Below are 17,012 nucleotides of genomic sequence, written 5' to 3'. Positions count from 1 at the left end.
AGGTGATGATGGAATTTTCTATATCCTCATCAAAAAACTCCCAGAGAGTACCTTGTCTTTCTTGGTAAAATTATTTAACAGATGTTTCCATTTGGCATACTTTCCTGATAAATGGAAAAATGCAAAAGTTGTTCCAATTTTGAAGCCGGATAAAAATCCAGCTGAAGCTTCTAGCTACCGCCCAATAAGTTTGCTTTCTTCAATAAGTAAGCTTTTTGAACAGATAATTTTGAATAGAATGATGCTTCACATCAATACGAACTCAATTTTTGCAGATGAGCAATTTGGATTTCGCCATGGGCATTCAACTACTCATCAACTCTTAAGAGTTACAAAATTTAATTCGTTCAAACAAATTTGAAGGTTACTCAACTGGAGTTGCTCTTCTAGACATAGAAAAAGCATTCGACAGTGTTTGGCATGAAGGTTTGATTGCTAAATTGGAAAAGTTTTATTTTCCACATTATATTATGATATTAGTTCAAAATTATTTAACTGACAGAACTCTGCAGGTAAATTATCAAAATTCCAAATCTAATCCACTGCCTGTTAGAGCAGGAGATCCTCAGGGTAGCATTCTTGGGCCTATATTGTATAACATTTTCACTTCTAACCTCCCTGATTTGCCTCAGGGTTGCCACAAATCTTTGTTCGCCGATGACACAGGCATTTCCGCTAAAGGTCTTCATGTTATTTGCAGCAGACTGCAGAAAAGTTTAGATATTTTCTCTTATTATTTACAAAACTCAACTTATAATATTTCCACATAAGCCTAGAGCTTCTTTTTTGAAACCTAGTAGTAGTCACATAGTCACTATGAACGGAGTTCCAATTTCCTGGTCAAACCAAGTGAAATATCTAGGATTAATACTAAACCAAAAATTAACTTTTAAAGATCACATTTAGGGCATTCAAGCCAAATGTAACAAATATATAAAATGTTTGTATCCTCTTATAAACAGGAAATCCAAACTTTGCCTGACGAATACACTTCTAATATTTGAACAAGTTTTTAGACCGGCTATGCTATACGCTGTGCCAATATGGTCTAGTTGTTGCACTACCAGAAAAAAAGGACTTCAAAGGATTCAGAACAAAGTTCTGAAGATGATTTTGAAGTTGCCTCCCTGGTACAGTACTACCGAAGTACATAGAATTTCGAATGTTGATACTTTAGAACAAATGTCCAACAAAATAATTAATAATTTCAGGCAAAAATCGTTGCAATCCTGTTATACTGACATGCAGGTTTATAAAACCTTTTTAAAATACTGAATTGCCAAGACAGGAACACCTAGGTTAAAATGAAATGAAATTTATTAATTTTATAAAAAAAATGTTTCATTCAAATCAGAAACACTTGAGTTCAATCGGTTTGCGTTTTGGGCTGGAAATGCTCAATGGTCACATTTCCAGGTTTTTCAAAAACTAGCTATACCACACAGGGTGCCAAAATCTCCAAATCCATTTATGTGACTAGCATTAGCTTCGAAAAGTGCGTACATGAACTGAATTCCCAACAAGTTAAATCCAAACCATCTTGTACGTTCGATCGTCGTTATTCATGAACGTGCGGTGAGACATACTTGGTATTTTTTATGAATGAACAGCTTCTGTCTGTTTGTACGACGAAAGAGCTATTATGTGCCTTCCAGGCAGTTTGAACACATACTCGCTGGTTTTATTTTGTTCATATTTCTACGCCATTCCTGTGTGAATGTAATGAGTAACAGACAGGCCAAAAGATCACCCGAGATAAGCCTTCCCGGGTGCGTTCCGACGACGGGTTCAATTCGGTCAAACTGACAGCTCATCATCGCAAACATGCATCAAGCTGCCGCCGCCACCCGGCCCAGCTGCCCGTCCGATTGTTGTGCCCCGATTATTGTGAACGCATCATTTACGATATGCCCCACTTCCTAGCTCTGGGTCGAGCATACGGTGGAGGTTGGTTTGCAAGCAAGAAGAATCTGCGCAAAATATATGATAATAATTGTGTATAGAGCAACGCAACGGGGCCCTTCCTACGGTACCGTGCATGTCAATTCGATGGTGATGGGACGATAGAACTGAAGTGAATCATTTAGCATTTCATACGAAGCTCGACGGATTCGGCTGGTTGAATCATAGGTACATAAAAACTGCCGGGCTTAGCGGTTGTCAAGCATTAGGTGGTAGCCCAAGGCAGCTCTGAGAAATGAAGAAATGACACAAGCAGCCAGTCAGTCTTGTTGATCAGCTTCAGCACCGGCACGGGACGATCGGTTGTGTGGAAGACAGCGATGTAGTGTGTGAGATACACAATCGGAAAGCTGATCGTGCACAGCGTGGGCGTCATTATGCTTCCAATCTGGCTGCAGGGGACAGCAAAAGGTGTAACGGATTGTTGGTACGCGTTCATAAATATTTTGGTGAATAAAATATGACGTACAGGCCCAGACAATGTAGAAATCGGTCGACGAATATTTGTTCGGTATAGGGTTAGCTGGTTGAACAGGAATATGTTATTATCACATCAGATGTAGATCTCTTATAATACTGATTAAAGTTATGGCATAGATGACTGAATGTTAAAGTTATGTCACCAATCAATCTCATTATCAGAAAGCAATATAAACTCAAGCTAATCTGAACTATCAGATATCTGGTGGACAAAAATAAAAAATAAATTGACTTTCACCAATCCTTTTTACGAAATATTTAATCGATAGTAAACATTTCATTTGCGAGAAACTCAAAGTTTTAAACTTCTATCATTTCTAGTTTCTGAGATATCGACCGTCACAGTAAAAAAAAAGCGAGAAAAGTGTGCGCCTTCAATTGAAATCAATTTTAGACCATTGTTAAAAAAAAATCAAGATTGTTTAACCTCTTTTTATTGTCTAACGAAAATAACAAAATTCTAATTTGTTTAGATAAAAATATTAAAAATTAAAAAAAAACACACACAAAAAAAAAAAAATTAAATTTGTTTATCTAGTACTTTAGATTTCCGCACATTTCCAGACCAATTTGCAGCTGTGGGTAATTTTTTGAGTACACTCTAACAATAGCTGAAGATACCAGTTGCATAAACTTGCATATTTTGGAAATAATGCTAATTGAATTTTTGTAGTCACTATGGGAGTTTCATGTCATGCTAAATAGTGCTGGTGGACAAATACTTTAACAATTCTTTTGTAACTTTTCGAGTTTTATATGGCTGGGATAATCAAAATATGTTGATTATAATTAATTTTTTGAAAACCTAATGACCAACTTTTGAAAAAGGCCTATCCATTTTAGCTAACTATGCTTAACGCAGAACATTTTTTTTTTAAAGATCGCTTTGTGGTGTTAGTAACAGCCACACTTATAGCGAATTCGTTTATTATTCAGTTCCAACCTGGATCGGGTATCAAGATTGGGTCTGCTTGTTTTCTGACAAACGTCAGTTTGATCGTTTGTTTTTAAAACCCAGCTCAGGTTGAGGTTCGCACTGACAAAAAGTTCGGTTTTGCACTGGGTTGGAACTGGTTCCAACCCCGATAATAAACGAATTCGCTGTTAGTTCAATTTGTGCCTGAATTACTCTTTAGATAGTATCTGATTCATGTGCATTATAGTAGGTAACTTTCAGTCATACCTCGTATTGATGCTGCTGCTGCTCAATGCAAAAGCCATATTCTACTTTCAAGTCCAAGTGTAAGCATGTATAATAGAGCCAGCTTACAATGTGATCGGAGCAGTGAAAAAATATGTACCCCTTCTAGTGAATTCATCGAAGAAAGCGTATCGAAAATAAAAGTGAAACTCCAGGCGCTGATTTAAAATACAGTGGAACGAATCGTTAAAATAATTGATGTAGAACTCAACCAGTATATGCATTGCAACGATATAAATTCTACAGAATTGGTTCGTCTACGGGAACAAACTTGAAAATTTATAATGCCGGGACCAGATCTGGAGAAGACAGGTTACAGTTGTGCGGGATGCCATCTGCCGGATAGCGTCGAAGGCGAGATGGTGTTTTGAAACCATTGCCAAAGATGGTACCATTTTGGGTGCGCTGGTGTGACGGACAAAGTTAAGGATGTCTCCTGGCAATGAGCTGGATTACCGAGCTGAAGCAATCGGTTAAGTTGTGTGAGTGAAACCCCTGTACGATACAAGCAATTAGTGACGTCACTAATTGCGTTGACGTTGATTTTTTAGTTTACTAATACAACAATATTTTATGATCTGCTTCACCTCTCTCTGTACCTCATTGGTCTCCTGGTGCTGTAAAGGGTGTAGCTCCAGGGTGTATTAGAGTAGCTGCGGATAAATCGAGTCCACCTGCGTTAGAAGAGGAGTTGGGTAAACTCGATAAGGAGATGGAGGAGCAAAGGTAGGCTTTGGAGATCGAAAAGATCCTGGGAAAAAAGCGACTCGAACACCAGCGCAAGATGTTTTTGTTGCGCCAGCAAGTAGAAAAAGAAAAACGCGATATGGAGTTAGCGTTTGAAAAGGAGCAATTGGAACAGGAGTTAGCGGAAGAAGAAGCTCACCTGAAGAAACGCGATCAAGTGCTGCAGAAGGTGCAGAACAACTTAAAGCTGTTGAAGATCGATCCGGCTGTGAAGATGGATGTAGGAAAAGGAAGCGGACAGGAAGAAGGTGAATACGCATCGAAGGACGAAGATGGGAAGAAGAAGAAAACGAAGCTACAATGGAGAAGGAAAAGCCAGGAAGAGGAAAGTCCGAGAAGGAAAAGTCGGAGAAATACCGCCTGGAGAAAGCGGATCCAAAAGATGCAAGCAAAGGAGACCAAGTGGCCGGTGGTGTACCTGGTTTGCTTTCCAGTTCCCACAAGAAGAATACCCCACTTGGGCATCCGGATTTGCTTACGAAAAAAAAGAAGAGCAAGAAGCAGTCAATCGAGGTCAAGGAAAGCAGCGAAGAAGAAGATAGTTCCGGCGCCAGTGATGATGAGGAGGAAATCGATTCGGAGAAGTAGGGATCAGAAGAAGACGACAAGGATTCGGAAGAATCAGAATAGGAGGAAGAAAGTTCGTCGGAACAAGATGTTGTAATCCAGAATCGTCCGAAGAATCTGCATCGTCAGCCATCAAAGAGCCAACTGTCGGCTCGACAATTCCTGGGGAAGAAGCTGCCAGTATTCTCCGGAATGTTGGAAGAGTGGCCGATGTTCATAAGCGCATATGAAACATCAAATGAAGCTTGTGGGTTTTCCGACGTCGAAAACTTGGCTCGACTTCAGGAGTGCTTGAAAGGCCAAGCACTAGAGTCAGTGCGCATTAGATTGCTTCTCCCTAAAGCAGTACCATAGATCATCGAAACCCTAAATATGCTTTATGGGAGACCGGAGCAAGTGTTAAACATGCTGCTGTCGAAAGTTAGAAAGGCGCCCGAAAGCAGATAAGCTGGCTACGTTCATTCAGTTGGGCGTTGTCGTTCAGCAACTGGTGAATCATTTAGAAGCTACCGATCTCACCACGCACCTGATGAATCCAATGCTGATGCAGGAATTGACGGAAAAGCTGCCCGCCAGTACCCAGTTGGAGTGGGTTCGCTATCGCAGGAAGGCTGCCAGACATCGAGTAGTTACGCTCCGAACGTTGGCTGATTTTCTCTCGGGTATCGTCAAAGACGTAAGTGAGATTGTCGCGTACTGCGATACGACTGTTTCGAAAGCTTGTCGAGGATTCCGGAAGGAAAAAGGCAGAAAGGAGAACGAGGGATTTCTGCACACGCACGGTGCTGACGCAAACAGTGAAAGATGCCAATCATCGCGTTCGCAGCAGAGAGAAAAGAAACCCTGCAGGATATGCGGTCGTCTTGATTATTAGATCCGGAACAGTGAGACGTTTAGAAGACTTCGGATAACGGAAAGATGGGGGGCAGTTCGTAAGTGGCAGTTATGCTATTTGTGCCTGAACGAGCATGGAAATGCACGTTGCAAACTCAATTTTCGATGCAACGTGGGTCAGTGTAGTGAGCCACACAACCCTCTGCTGCATTTCGACCCGTCGCGCAAACCATCGGTGATAGTCCGGATGATTCCGGTAGCACTCTACAACGGAAGCTTTGCCGTGGACACCATAGCTTTCCTGGACGAAAGTTCTTCGTATACGTTGGTCGAGAAGTCACTGGCAAACTTATTGCGAGCAAAGGGGGTTGTGCAACCACTTCGAGTGACGTGGACAGCAGGAGTGACCCGATTGGAGAAGGATTCGAGAAGGATGGAGCTCTTTAATTCCGCACGAGGATCGTCACAACGTTTTCGTCACTTCCATTGGCACGAGTTACTCCAGGTTTACAGCCCTTCAGCTTCACTGGCGTTGACTACTGTGGGCCAATCACTGGTACCGTTGGACGTCGATCGGAAAAGTGGTGGATTTGTCTCTTCACTTGCCTAACAACGAGGGCAATCCATCATGAGGTCGCTCATAGCTTGTCAACTCAGTCGTGCCTGATGGCCATCCGACGTTTCGTTTGCCGAAGAGGCAAGCCGATCGAGTTTTTCTCGGATAACGGCACAAACTTCCAGGGCGCCAGCAAGCAGATTATGCAGAAGATTGAAGGAGACTTCGAGGAAGAGTTGACGGATTCCAGGACCCGCTGGAACACATGGGTGGAATTTGGGAAAGACTGGTCCGTTTGGTTAAAGCAGCATTGGTGGTTTTCAACGACGGAAGACGATTGACGGACGAAGTATTTCTAACTATGTTGGCAGAGGCAGAAGACTTGATCAATTCCCATCCGTTAACGTACTGTGGTCTTGAATCGGATGCAAACGAAGCCCTCACGCCAAATAACTTCGTCAAGGGTTTCGGGAACCACGGTAAAGCAGAACTAATTCCCAGCACGAACAAAGCTGATGCTTTGCGGAACAGTTTCAAATGGTCACAATCTTTGGCAGACCAGCTGTGGAAGAGATGGCTGACGGAATATCTACTCACGATCAACAAGCGATCGAAGTGGCATTCGGAGGCGCAACCAGTCAGTCGTGGAGATCTGGTTTACATCGCTGACGAAACCACACGAAAGACTTGGACGCGTGGCGTGGTAATTGAAGTCTACCCTGGAGCAGACGGCAGGATCAGGTAGGCGTTAGTGAAGACGGCGAAAGGAGAGTTCAGACGTCCCTTAACTAAGTTGGCGGTGCTGGAAGTTCAGGAGCGTAAATCTGATTACGTCGAGGGACCTTCACCAGAATTACGGGGAGGGGGTATGTGCGCACCGCCGAGCACTATCGATACACCTTGCGACGTTCGCATGTAACCTTGATTCCATATGTCAGTGAGGGAACGAGCAGAAAGGAATTGAAGGTGAGAGTGTGTGAGAATGGATAGAATAAGATAACCAAAAGATAAACAAACTGAGGAAAATAGTTATCAATAGCTTTGTATGGTAAAAGCGCGTTGCATCAAAAGGTATTAAAGATAATAAAATTATTCGTTCTATAGCAATCTGCAGTTTAGTATTCGGTGGGGTAACCGTACTACTTTCGGATTTATCTACTGGAAAACTCCTCCAAACGTAGCCTGGAAAGAAAGGAAGGTTAATTAGCGAAACTATAAATTTTCAAGTTTGTTCCTGGTTCGGAACTGTTGTAAAAAACCCAACTACTATCAACTGGATATTTGCAATATAATCAAGCGCTACCAGAAGGATGTCAGGATGAGTCACATATATTTCCGTCAACCTTAACACCAATGCAGTTGTTTATGTACAACAATCGAAAGGATATTTTATGATTCAATCCTATGCCTCAAAATATTCGATTCTGCAGGCCATTCATACTTGAATTTATCAAGGCGAGTAAAGAAGTTATTCTTGCTACTAAGCAAGATGTGAATTAACGCCAGTGAAAGTTAATGAGTGAATTAACGCCAGTGAAAGTTGAACTTTCGAACGACAAGTTTATACTTGTTGATTTCGATTTTCTCTTTAGTATGATAGACGGAAAAGTCCTTACTTATATTACTTGAAATTCATCGAAGTCCAACTCCAAACATAATGAATGACATATGTCGTTTTCGTTTTTGCGGTGTAGCTACACCGGTGCTACACTGCCGTACACCGAAATATTTTAGGGTGTAGATTTAGGATGCACCTTTGTTTACCAACAAATGATGTTGAGCTGTCAAAGACTCGCGCTTATTCCTGCTTACACTACACCGGTGCTAAACCGCAAAAACGAAATCGACAATAGATAATTTTGAGGAAGGATTTACATCAAACGAAAAGGCATTACGGCATATCTCAACTGCATGCTTGGATACGATTTTTTTAATGCCTTTTGCATATTGCATATAGGATGGATATAAAGTAATGGAAGGTCACGACACCATAAAAGGAACTATGTGTAGAAAGAAAAAAAAAAAAATGTAACGACACAGCTTTACGAAAATTTGGAGTAAGAGTAGATCAACCAAGCGTACGGTTTCCTTGATCTTCCTCAGGAAAGTGGTCCGCGGCTGGAACCATTCCTGCTGCCAGGCTTCCATAATAGTATTCACAATTCAACGCCTGACGTCTAGGAGGGGTACGTTCCTGGTGTAGCGGGGACCGGATGCACCAGATCGCGCCAGTCTGTCCGCAGCCTCGTTTCCGGGAACACCGCAGTGTCCGGGGATCCACGTAAAGACGGTTGAAGGTGGGGCGAACCGTGTAATGGCTTGAATCCAAGGGTGGCTCGGGGCTTCGGTTTCCAGCGCTTGGATGACGCTGTGTGAGTCAGTTAACACGAGGATCGGTTGATCTGCCGGAGTGATGGCTGCGTCTAGAATAGATGTGACTTCAGCGGAAAAGACGGAACACTCCTCCGGTAGACTAAGACTCGTTGCAGTGTTCAGTCCTGCCACTCCGAGTCCAAATCCAGCCCGCGACCGCGATCCGTTCGTAAAGCCATGAACGTGCCCCGAATAAACCGACCCGGGAAGCTCTGCAACAGAACGTCTCAAAGCTACAGAGTTATCTTCAACTTGGAATCCACTATTAATTCACTTATCTATTTTGACGACGTTTGATCGGCAACTCTTATCTCCATGCCAGTGGACCCTGGCCACCGGGGGGAGGTCACAGTTGGCAGCAGTGCGGAGGGCTCTGTTCCCCTCGTTGAGGAGAAAGACCCTTTCGTTCCCGGATGTCTTTGCAGCGAGGGCGGCGGCTTTCGTAGCAATGGCTGCAGCAGATCGATAGCGGAAAGGGAGGATTCCAATTTCCACACATGCGGCGTCTGCAGGCGTGGAAGGGAGAAGGCCGGATACGATGCGTACGTAGGTATTGTATACCGGAGCGAGGATGTGGTTGAGCTTCTCGGTGGTTAAGCAGGTTGTTTCGAGGCCGTAGAAAAGTCGACAGTCGATAACAGCCCGAGCGACACGAAGGCGGATCTCACGGTTGCTGGAGCGATGCGGGCGGGTGATTGTCCTGACTATGTTAATGTGGCTACTACAGTTTTTTTTTCACCATCCTGAAGTGCTGGTTGAAGCTTAGGGTGCGATCCAGTACTACCCCCAGAACACGCACTGTTTTCTTGAGCGGAATCGGATGATCTTGGATGGTGATCGGTGGTCCTCGAATCAGATGGCCAGAGTGACAGATATGGCACCGTACACTCTCGGCGCGGAGAGCTGGAAACCAACCGAAAGCACCCACCTGCTGACGGCGGAGACTGCTGCTTGAGCTATGTCCTGGTCCGCGATGAGTATGTTGTCGGCATAAACGATTACGTGTACGTTCTTGGGAAATCGGCTGAATACCCCGTTCATTGCCACCAGGAATAGCGTTACTGCTATGACGGATCCCTGAGGCACTCCAGTTTCTTCGGGGAACGGATCCGAGCGAGTGTTCCCGACGGTCACCTGGAAGGTATGATCAAGGAGGAAATTCCGTACAAAATGTGTGATGTGACCTTCCAAGTCCCAGCCGATGAGCTGCTTGATGACACAGGTGTCCATGTCCTGTTGAACGCCTTTGAAATATCAAGGGAGACTAGCTCCGCATGGTGACCGTTGTCCTGGGCTTCCTTACGTACTTTTTCGAGGGCTGCAAAGTAAGTGGAGGAGCCGTGTCCTTGCCGGAACGCATGCTGCCGTTCGTCAAGGAGGCCGTTTGACTCCAGGAACTGCTTAAGGCGACGATTTACCATTCTCTCCATCACTTTTGCCGCGCAGCAAGTGAGCGCAATCGGTCGAAAGAAGGAAGCTTCTTCACTCGCCGTGTTGTTTTTGGAATGGGCACAACCAAGCTTTATTTCCAGAGGTCCGGATACAGGTCAGTGAGCCATAGATCGTTGAATATGGCGAGTAGCCTCGTTTTTCCGTCGAGCGAAAGGTTTTTGAACACCCAGTTTTTTCAACTGCCGAGGGTAAATTGAAACTCCCGGAAGGTAAGAGCTCCGTTGATCTGGAGAGCAGGAACATCGGGTGGAATTCGAAAGTCGCGAATGCTGCTTGTGGAAGGTTTGACGCGCTGGACGAAATCGCTGTCGTAGCCACTGACAGCAGACAGGCCGGTCAAATATTTTCCAAATTCGTCGGCGATGTCCTTCGGTTCTGAGACCGAGGTGCCATGAGCTTGGATAGTAGGTGGAGTAGACCGCCGCTTGCCACTCAGAGCGTTGACGTGATTCCACAATTCACTCGACGATTGAGATTCGTCGATTTAATCCAGGAAATCCATCCTAGATCGCTTTGCAAGAGAGATGGCGTTCTCGGTAAAACTTCAGCGCTTCCTCTCTACCAGGGTTATCTAAGGCGAGACGCTTAAGCCGGCGTAAAGCTTTGCGTCGCGCTTTCACCGCACATTTGGTATCCTCGTTCCACCAACGTATAGCTTTTAGCCCAGCTACGCTACCCGTCCTTGGGATAGATACTGTTGCAACTTCGTAGAGTACTTCGGTGAAGCTCGAGATGTCGTTCGGATCGCGTTGCTGAAGGAGAGCGTCGGATTTCTCCCTGAAGGCGTCCCAGTTGGCTTCCTTGTAGCGCCACCTGGGTCTCCGAGTCGTTGGAGGGGCCGCGCCTACGGAAAGCTGTATGCGGATCGGGTAATGGTCACTACCATGCAGGTCGTTACTGATATTCCACTGTGTCCTGTTCGCGATAGATCAACTGGCAGTGGCAATGTCGATCGCGGTGGTGTGCCGTCCATTAAAAAAGGTGGGCGCTTAAATTTTATTCTCTAAAATTTAAAACAATCGAAATTTAAGCCCTTTTCAAAAGTTAGTCATTAAATCTTGAAAAATGTCTATAAGCAATGTCTATTGATGAAACCAAGCAAGACATGATCCAAATTTCCCATCCTTAAATTTTTTTTGCATTATCATTTTGTTTTGGTGTCCTTTCAGTATGGGGTTCACCCATTTTTTTCAAATTGTTTCGAGCATTCTGGTTGCCTACTTCAAAGGCGCAAATTTATTCCAAACATAGGGTTGTTAACACTCCGATTAGGAATTTTGATCTATTTTCCGTCCTACTAAGCACAACCCGCGCTTTACCTCTCTTTTCTGAACGAGTTTAAACTCAAAAAACTGTAATATTTCTTTAAAAGATGACTTCTAAATTTATTCACCTTTCCATACGTACCGTTGGATTTGATAAAGAGTCACAAATTGTTGAGATATTGTTTAAAATCTAATACTGTTTCTTGATTCTAAATTCGTTCTACGAGTTTCAATTCCGTCCAAACGCATTGAAACGACATTATATTTTCTTCGTCCTACGGATAAACGTAGAAAAAGGGGATTCATTAGGAGCGCCTCTATTGTTTTGAGAACAATGAGCGTAAATAGGGGAAAATTATGTAATGTCGGCCTAATTGCTCCTAATTTGGGCCCATACATAAATTCAGCAATCGACTAAATTTTTGATAGCGAACAAAAATTTCCATTAGTACCGTCCCATTTCATCTAGATAAAATTGATAAATAGCAAATTTTTAGCGATGGGCCCAATCTTAGATTGATAGGCCAACATTAGAGCCATTTCCCCATTCATACATTGCGCTCTAACAGGATTTTTGTTGTAGCTAATGAACTAACGCATCGGAACAAACCTTATATTGATTTGTGCACGGTGAAATCATTGATGTTATTGATCTTTTCTGATCGATAGAACGGGAATGGGCGATTACGACGAATCAGCGCTCTACCCTATGTATTACAAAAAATATCGTTCAATTCGCAGATTTCTGCCACCGCAGTTACGCTTCGCTTTCGTGATATATTTTTTTCGGAGATTTCGATTCGTACATTTCGCGGATTAAAAATCGTTGCGCTTCGCGTCGATCTTAACAAATCTCATATTGCATATCCTTAGTGCGGACACAATAGATTGGCGCATTTCGCGCCAAATCGTATTCGAAGCTGGCAGCACCCTCTCAGATTTCAATGAAATTTTCTAGATGTGTAGACTTTGACTAAATAAGCACTTTTGCATACTTAGTTGTTCCAAAATTTATCTAGACTAACGTTTGAGAAGGGCCAAACTTTAACTGCCGATTTTTTTCAAAAAAATATTATGGAAAAATGACAACTCCTACAACAATGTGTTGTATGAATGACTTTTAGGAAATTGTCCAAGTTATCGGACTTTTTCATGTCTGAACTGATTTTTTTTTTGATTTGCCATTTTCACACAAAACTAAACCAGTGAAGCTCAAAATCATCTCAGAATCTAATGAAGCTCAATTTGCGATTCAATTTTGTCTAATCAGCACTTAAGTTCACTTTGATTAATCGAGAATTTCATATGAAAAGGGCTCATGATGCATTTCTCGCCAAATCGTATTTGGAATTGGCAGCACCCTCTCAGAGTTCAATAAAACTATTTGGACATGTAGACCTTGTCAAAAAATATTATTCCCTTATTCTGTTGTCTACTACTGATGCAAAAATTTGATAATATGTGAGAGAAAAAAGTCAAGATTTTTCATATATCATTTATCTATATATTTTCAATGTTTTAAACCTATTTTCATACATGCTATTTTTTCCTTTTGCCAATCAAGTTAAATATTTTTGGTTCATCTTCTGAATTAGAATACCTTTTTGCCGCTACTTTGTCACCAGTTATAGGCACACTGGCACTGTGGAATTTCTGTGTGCCAGATATTGTCTTTGTGTTGTTATATAGTTCTTCGAGTTCTTCTGACATTTCGATGTACTGTTCAGTGGATATGTACTCAAAACGTAGTTTTGTGATATTTGTATCTGTTTGTTCAACTGCCCAGTTATATAATTCTCGTGGAGTTGTTATGGTGTTTCCATAATCTTGTAAACCCCTCAGCTACTCAGTGGAAAAAGTTATCAACAGGGTCGGAAGGAAGGAATACGGTATACCACTCTCACTCTTCAATCTATGCTGTCAGTAGTAACTCACGACGATAGGGTATTGTCCATAAACAGGGCAAAGGGGAAAGAAAACATGAATGATTCACTTATGGTTTTCTATGCTCAAAAGCCACAGAGTCAATTTCCTACTGAATAAACCACAAAGGGAGGGAGGCATGAAGACTCCTTTCGAGTCCGGAGAACGATACACAAAAGAAATGGTAGTGAGATTTTCAACTAGTATGAAAAGTTCTGGACTAAGAAAATTACATGTACAATAGCATTATATTCTAGATTTTACGATACATAGTTTTTAACATTGTGACGTCACATTTTACTTGCGGTTTGGCTTCGTTTTCGGGGTTTCTCGGCAGTGGCGGTGGTGGTGGCGATGGGGCGATGGTGGCGGTGATGAAGCGGGTGGTGGTTATTCTGGCGAATCACTAATTGGTCTAATTCTGGTGACTGCGTGGCGATTGCGTGATAACTCGCCCGGTGCATGCAGTTCGCGGAGCGGTGGCAACCAAAACAGCATAGAGGGTGGCGGAAGAGAAAGAAGCGGGACGATATTGGCTCGTTAGAACCCGCGGTAGCGACTGCTGCACTGCTCCAAGCTGGTTCTCCTGAACCCAGCTGGAGGACCAATCCCGAACGCGTGTCACAATGGACTTACCGCTGCAACGTGGCCTTTGCAAAATGGCTTCGCTAATAATGCCGGGCTTGTCCTTTGACCTCGAACACAATGGCGCTCGCTCCAGGACAAATGCTGCCAAAGAAAAGAAAAAGGCCCTTTGTGGACCTAACCACGCTTATTAGCACCTCGCCATACACATTTAATTAGCCTGCCCCTTTCAAAACCAAACCAACCACATAATTACTCATACAATACATAATTTTTTTCACAAATTTACAATAAATGTACATAAATTTACCTTTTCTTTTAGAATTATCTGCACGGTAACAGTCAACCGTCAGTTTGGGGTGACAATTGGTCGAACTACCCTAACATTAAAGAACAATATAACACATTATTTTCAGTTCTAATTTTACAGCTAGCACTACTAACCACTTTTACTAACGAAATTTTTAAACACGACTGACACTACTAACTTTTCTTTTTACTAGCCCTAGACCTGTAATTAAACAAAACACACTATTTAAAAAAAACCACACTACACATTTTTACCTCGCCCTTTCAGCGAACCTTTGGGAAAATTAGCACGTCGCGCACTGAGTCTGTTCCCGAGTGCGGTTGAAACAGAATTAACCTGACTCCTGCTAACATGCCAAGCAATAATCCGCAAAAAACCACGAAATACGAGCAGACCCGAAATGTTGCTGTATTTACATATTTATTTCACCCGTCGTTGTCTCTCCCCTTACCCCATATATGGACAACCTTTTCGGCAGAGCGCCTGCTGTCAACCAGTTTGATGAGAGTGAGTGGTACCGCAGGCGAATGGAAAGGTATGGGAAAGTGAGCGACCAACAGCAGAGTTGGATTTAGGACATTCTACAACACTGTTATACAGTCGATTATGAGTGCACTTGTGATAGAGTCACAAGCCCACATTATGGAACCATCGGTTACAATACCCCTCCGACCGCCTGAAAATGATACATGCATCATTTTCCTTGAATGAATTACCAATAAAAAACCTACTTTTTCTATCTTTTTACCTTGGGTAAGAAACAAAAACTATCTTTACGGTATTGTTTACATCGCATCTATGCTTTCTCTTCCTCTCTGGAAGAGCAAATAAAACGATGTTTACTCTCTTTTCTTAAACTATCAAATCGTTCCAGTGCGTGAGTGATCCAGTGATTATCAGCTGTCAGTCATTGTTTATCTCTTCCCTAAATCGAGTCGGTTCGCGGAAAATTTATCTCGTTCGAGCTCTAAACGATGAGAATTCCAGTTAAATTTTCATTGATCGGTTTTGTTGCCATTCGGTCGGTTTGCGGGAATTCATCATGGACCAATATTCCGAGGATCAAATGGATTTATTCTTCCGGTAAGTACTTTTAACAAATCATTATTGACGAGCTTTCTATCCGTATGCGCATCTACTATTCAATTCTCTTTTCCTAACTTTTGTTTTGTTTACTTTCAGTCTCTCTCCCTGGTCTGCAGCTCCAGGAAGAAAAGTTGGATTAGCGAGCTAAGTATCCTGTTTTTATTTTACGTCAATATCCCATTGACAAAATCTAGCGGAACTATCTGGTAATCATTCTATCTTTTTTTCGTTTCAGGTGGCGGGCTTCAAATCGGCGGAGGAGAAGATTCCGAGGTGTTTTCCAGAATCGTCAACCAACTCATACGAGCTTGTACCGATCCTGGCTTTTACGGTACATGGATTGTAACACGGTGCGAGTTTCGCGCTGAATTTGTCTACGGCGGAGGACTGTTTGAATCTTCTTTTGAGGACTCTCTGACCGACTTGATATACTGGTGCGGGCTTTTTCCGACGTAAGTTGTAATATTGTGAATTTTTCGAGTATTGCTTCTGTAAATTTTTGACTACGAGATCGCGAATAAACTGATCAACCTTAGATTTGTTTTCTAGTCTTTTTTCATCCGAAATTACCGTCTCATCCCTATCGACTCTATGTTCATCACCCCTTCCTACTACTTCATGACCAAATATGATCCTATAGGGGGAGAATCCAGTTGAGCTATGAGGAGTTGTGTTCAATATGTGTTCGACTTCCGATATCCGAGTATCCCAGAGAGTTTGGTCTGATCGGACGTAGGTACGAATGCACGCATTTATGGTCCTATTTAACCTTTCGACGGGGTTTGCCTGACAATGGTGTCGCGAGTTAGCCCAATGTTGGATGCGGAACTTTTCGAGGAGGGATTTGAATTCCTTCGATAGGAACGTGGAAGCATTGTCCGATATCAAGCATTCTGGCACGGCGTATCGTCGAAACAGGTTATCCTCTAAGATCTTGTTGACCTGGGTGGTGGAAATCTTGCGAAGCGGAAACAACCAACAGTATTTCGAGAAAAGGTCCATCACTACGAGTAGATGGCAATGGCCGGTCTTACTTCTAGGAAGCGATTGAATGAAATCAAGGGCAATGATCTGAAAAGGCTTCGTAGTAACCCTCTGTTGCCCCATCACAGGATGTTGGGACTGATTACTCGGTTTGCTTTCTTGGCAGATCCTGCACTTTTGCACGTAAGCCTTGATTTCCTTCGCCATATGGGGCCAGTAGTACTTCCTACGGACCTTCGCCAGCGTCTTCTCGTAGCCCATGTGTACTGCCTCATCATGTTCCTCAAACAAAACCTTCTCTCTCAAAGCGAACGGTACGCAAATCTTCCACTCAAAACGGTAGTCAATGTTCTCCGGGCTCGAGACAAACTTCTTCAAAATCCCATTCTCCACTCGAAAATCCTTGAAGTTCTCCGGCTCCTCGATAACCTTCTGCGTCATGTAGTTGTACCAATCGGACTTGGCCGATGCTGCACTGACCTCTTCTACGGCCCTGGACAGAGCGTCAGGCACGATGTTATCGACTCCTTTGCGATGGTGAATTTCCATATCGTGTTTTTGCAATTCGAGGCTCCATCGACATAATCGAGAGGATGTTTTCCAGCTGCTCCGAAGGATGTACGTCAAAGCCGACGCGTCGGTGATTACCGTGAACCTCGAACCTTCGATATAACACCTGAATTTTTC

The 17,012-nt window shown here is 43.1% G+C and overlaps 2 protein-coding genes across 4 annotated transcripts in view; one reads left to right on the top strand and one right to left on the bottom strand.

Moving 5' to 3' along the window:
• Positions 1-17,012, top strand: part of LOC135707574 (uncharacterized) — a 220,157-nt gene that overhangs the window by 161,417 nt on the left and 41,728 nt on the right. The window lies entirely within an intron of this gene.
• On the bottom strand, positions 8,511-10,141 carry LOC135707612 (uncharacterized). The gene is made up of 3 exons (XM_065229476.1): positions 10,028-10,141; positions 9,653-9,953; positions 8,511-8,932 (listed from the first exon to the last, which is right to left on the bottom strand). The coding sequence occupies exons 1-3, from the start codon at positions 10,139-10,141 to the stop codon at positions 8,511-8,513; spliced, it is 837 nt and encodes a 278-aa protein (XP_065085548.1).

The sequence above is a fragment of the Ochlerotatus camptorhynchus genome, unplaced genomic scaffold (genome assembly GCF_037179485.1).
Source record: "Ochlerotatus camptorhynchus isolate MF236.1 unplaced genomic scaffold, CSIRO-AGI_Acam_v1.1 ptg000314l, whole genome shotgun sequence".
Taxonomy (NCBI): domain Eukaryota; kingdom Metazoa; phylum Arthropoda; class Insecta; order Diptera; family Culicidae; genus Ochlerotatus; species Ochlerotatus camptorhynchus.
The sequence above is the reverse complement of the archived record's forward strand: the minus strand, read 5'-3'. Positions and strand labels throughout refer to the sequence as shown.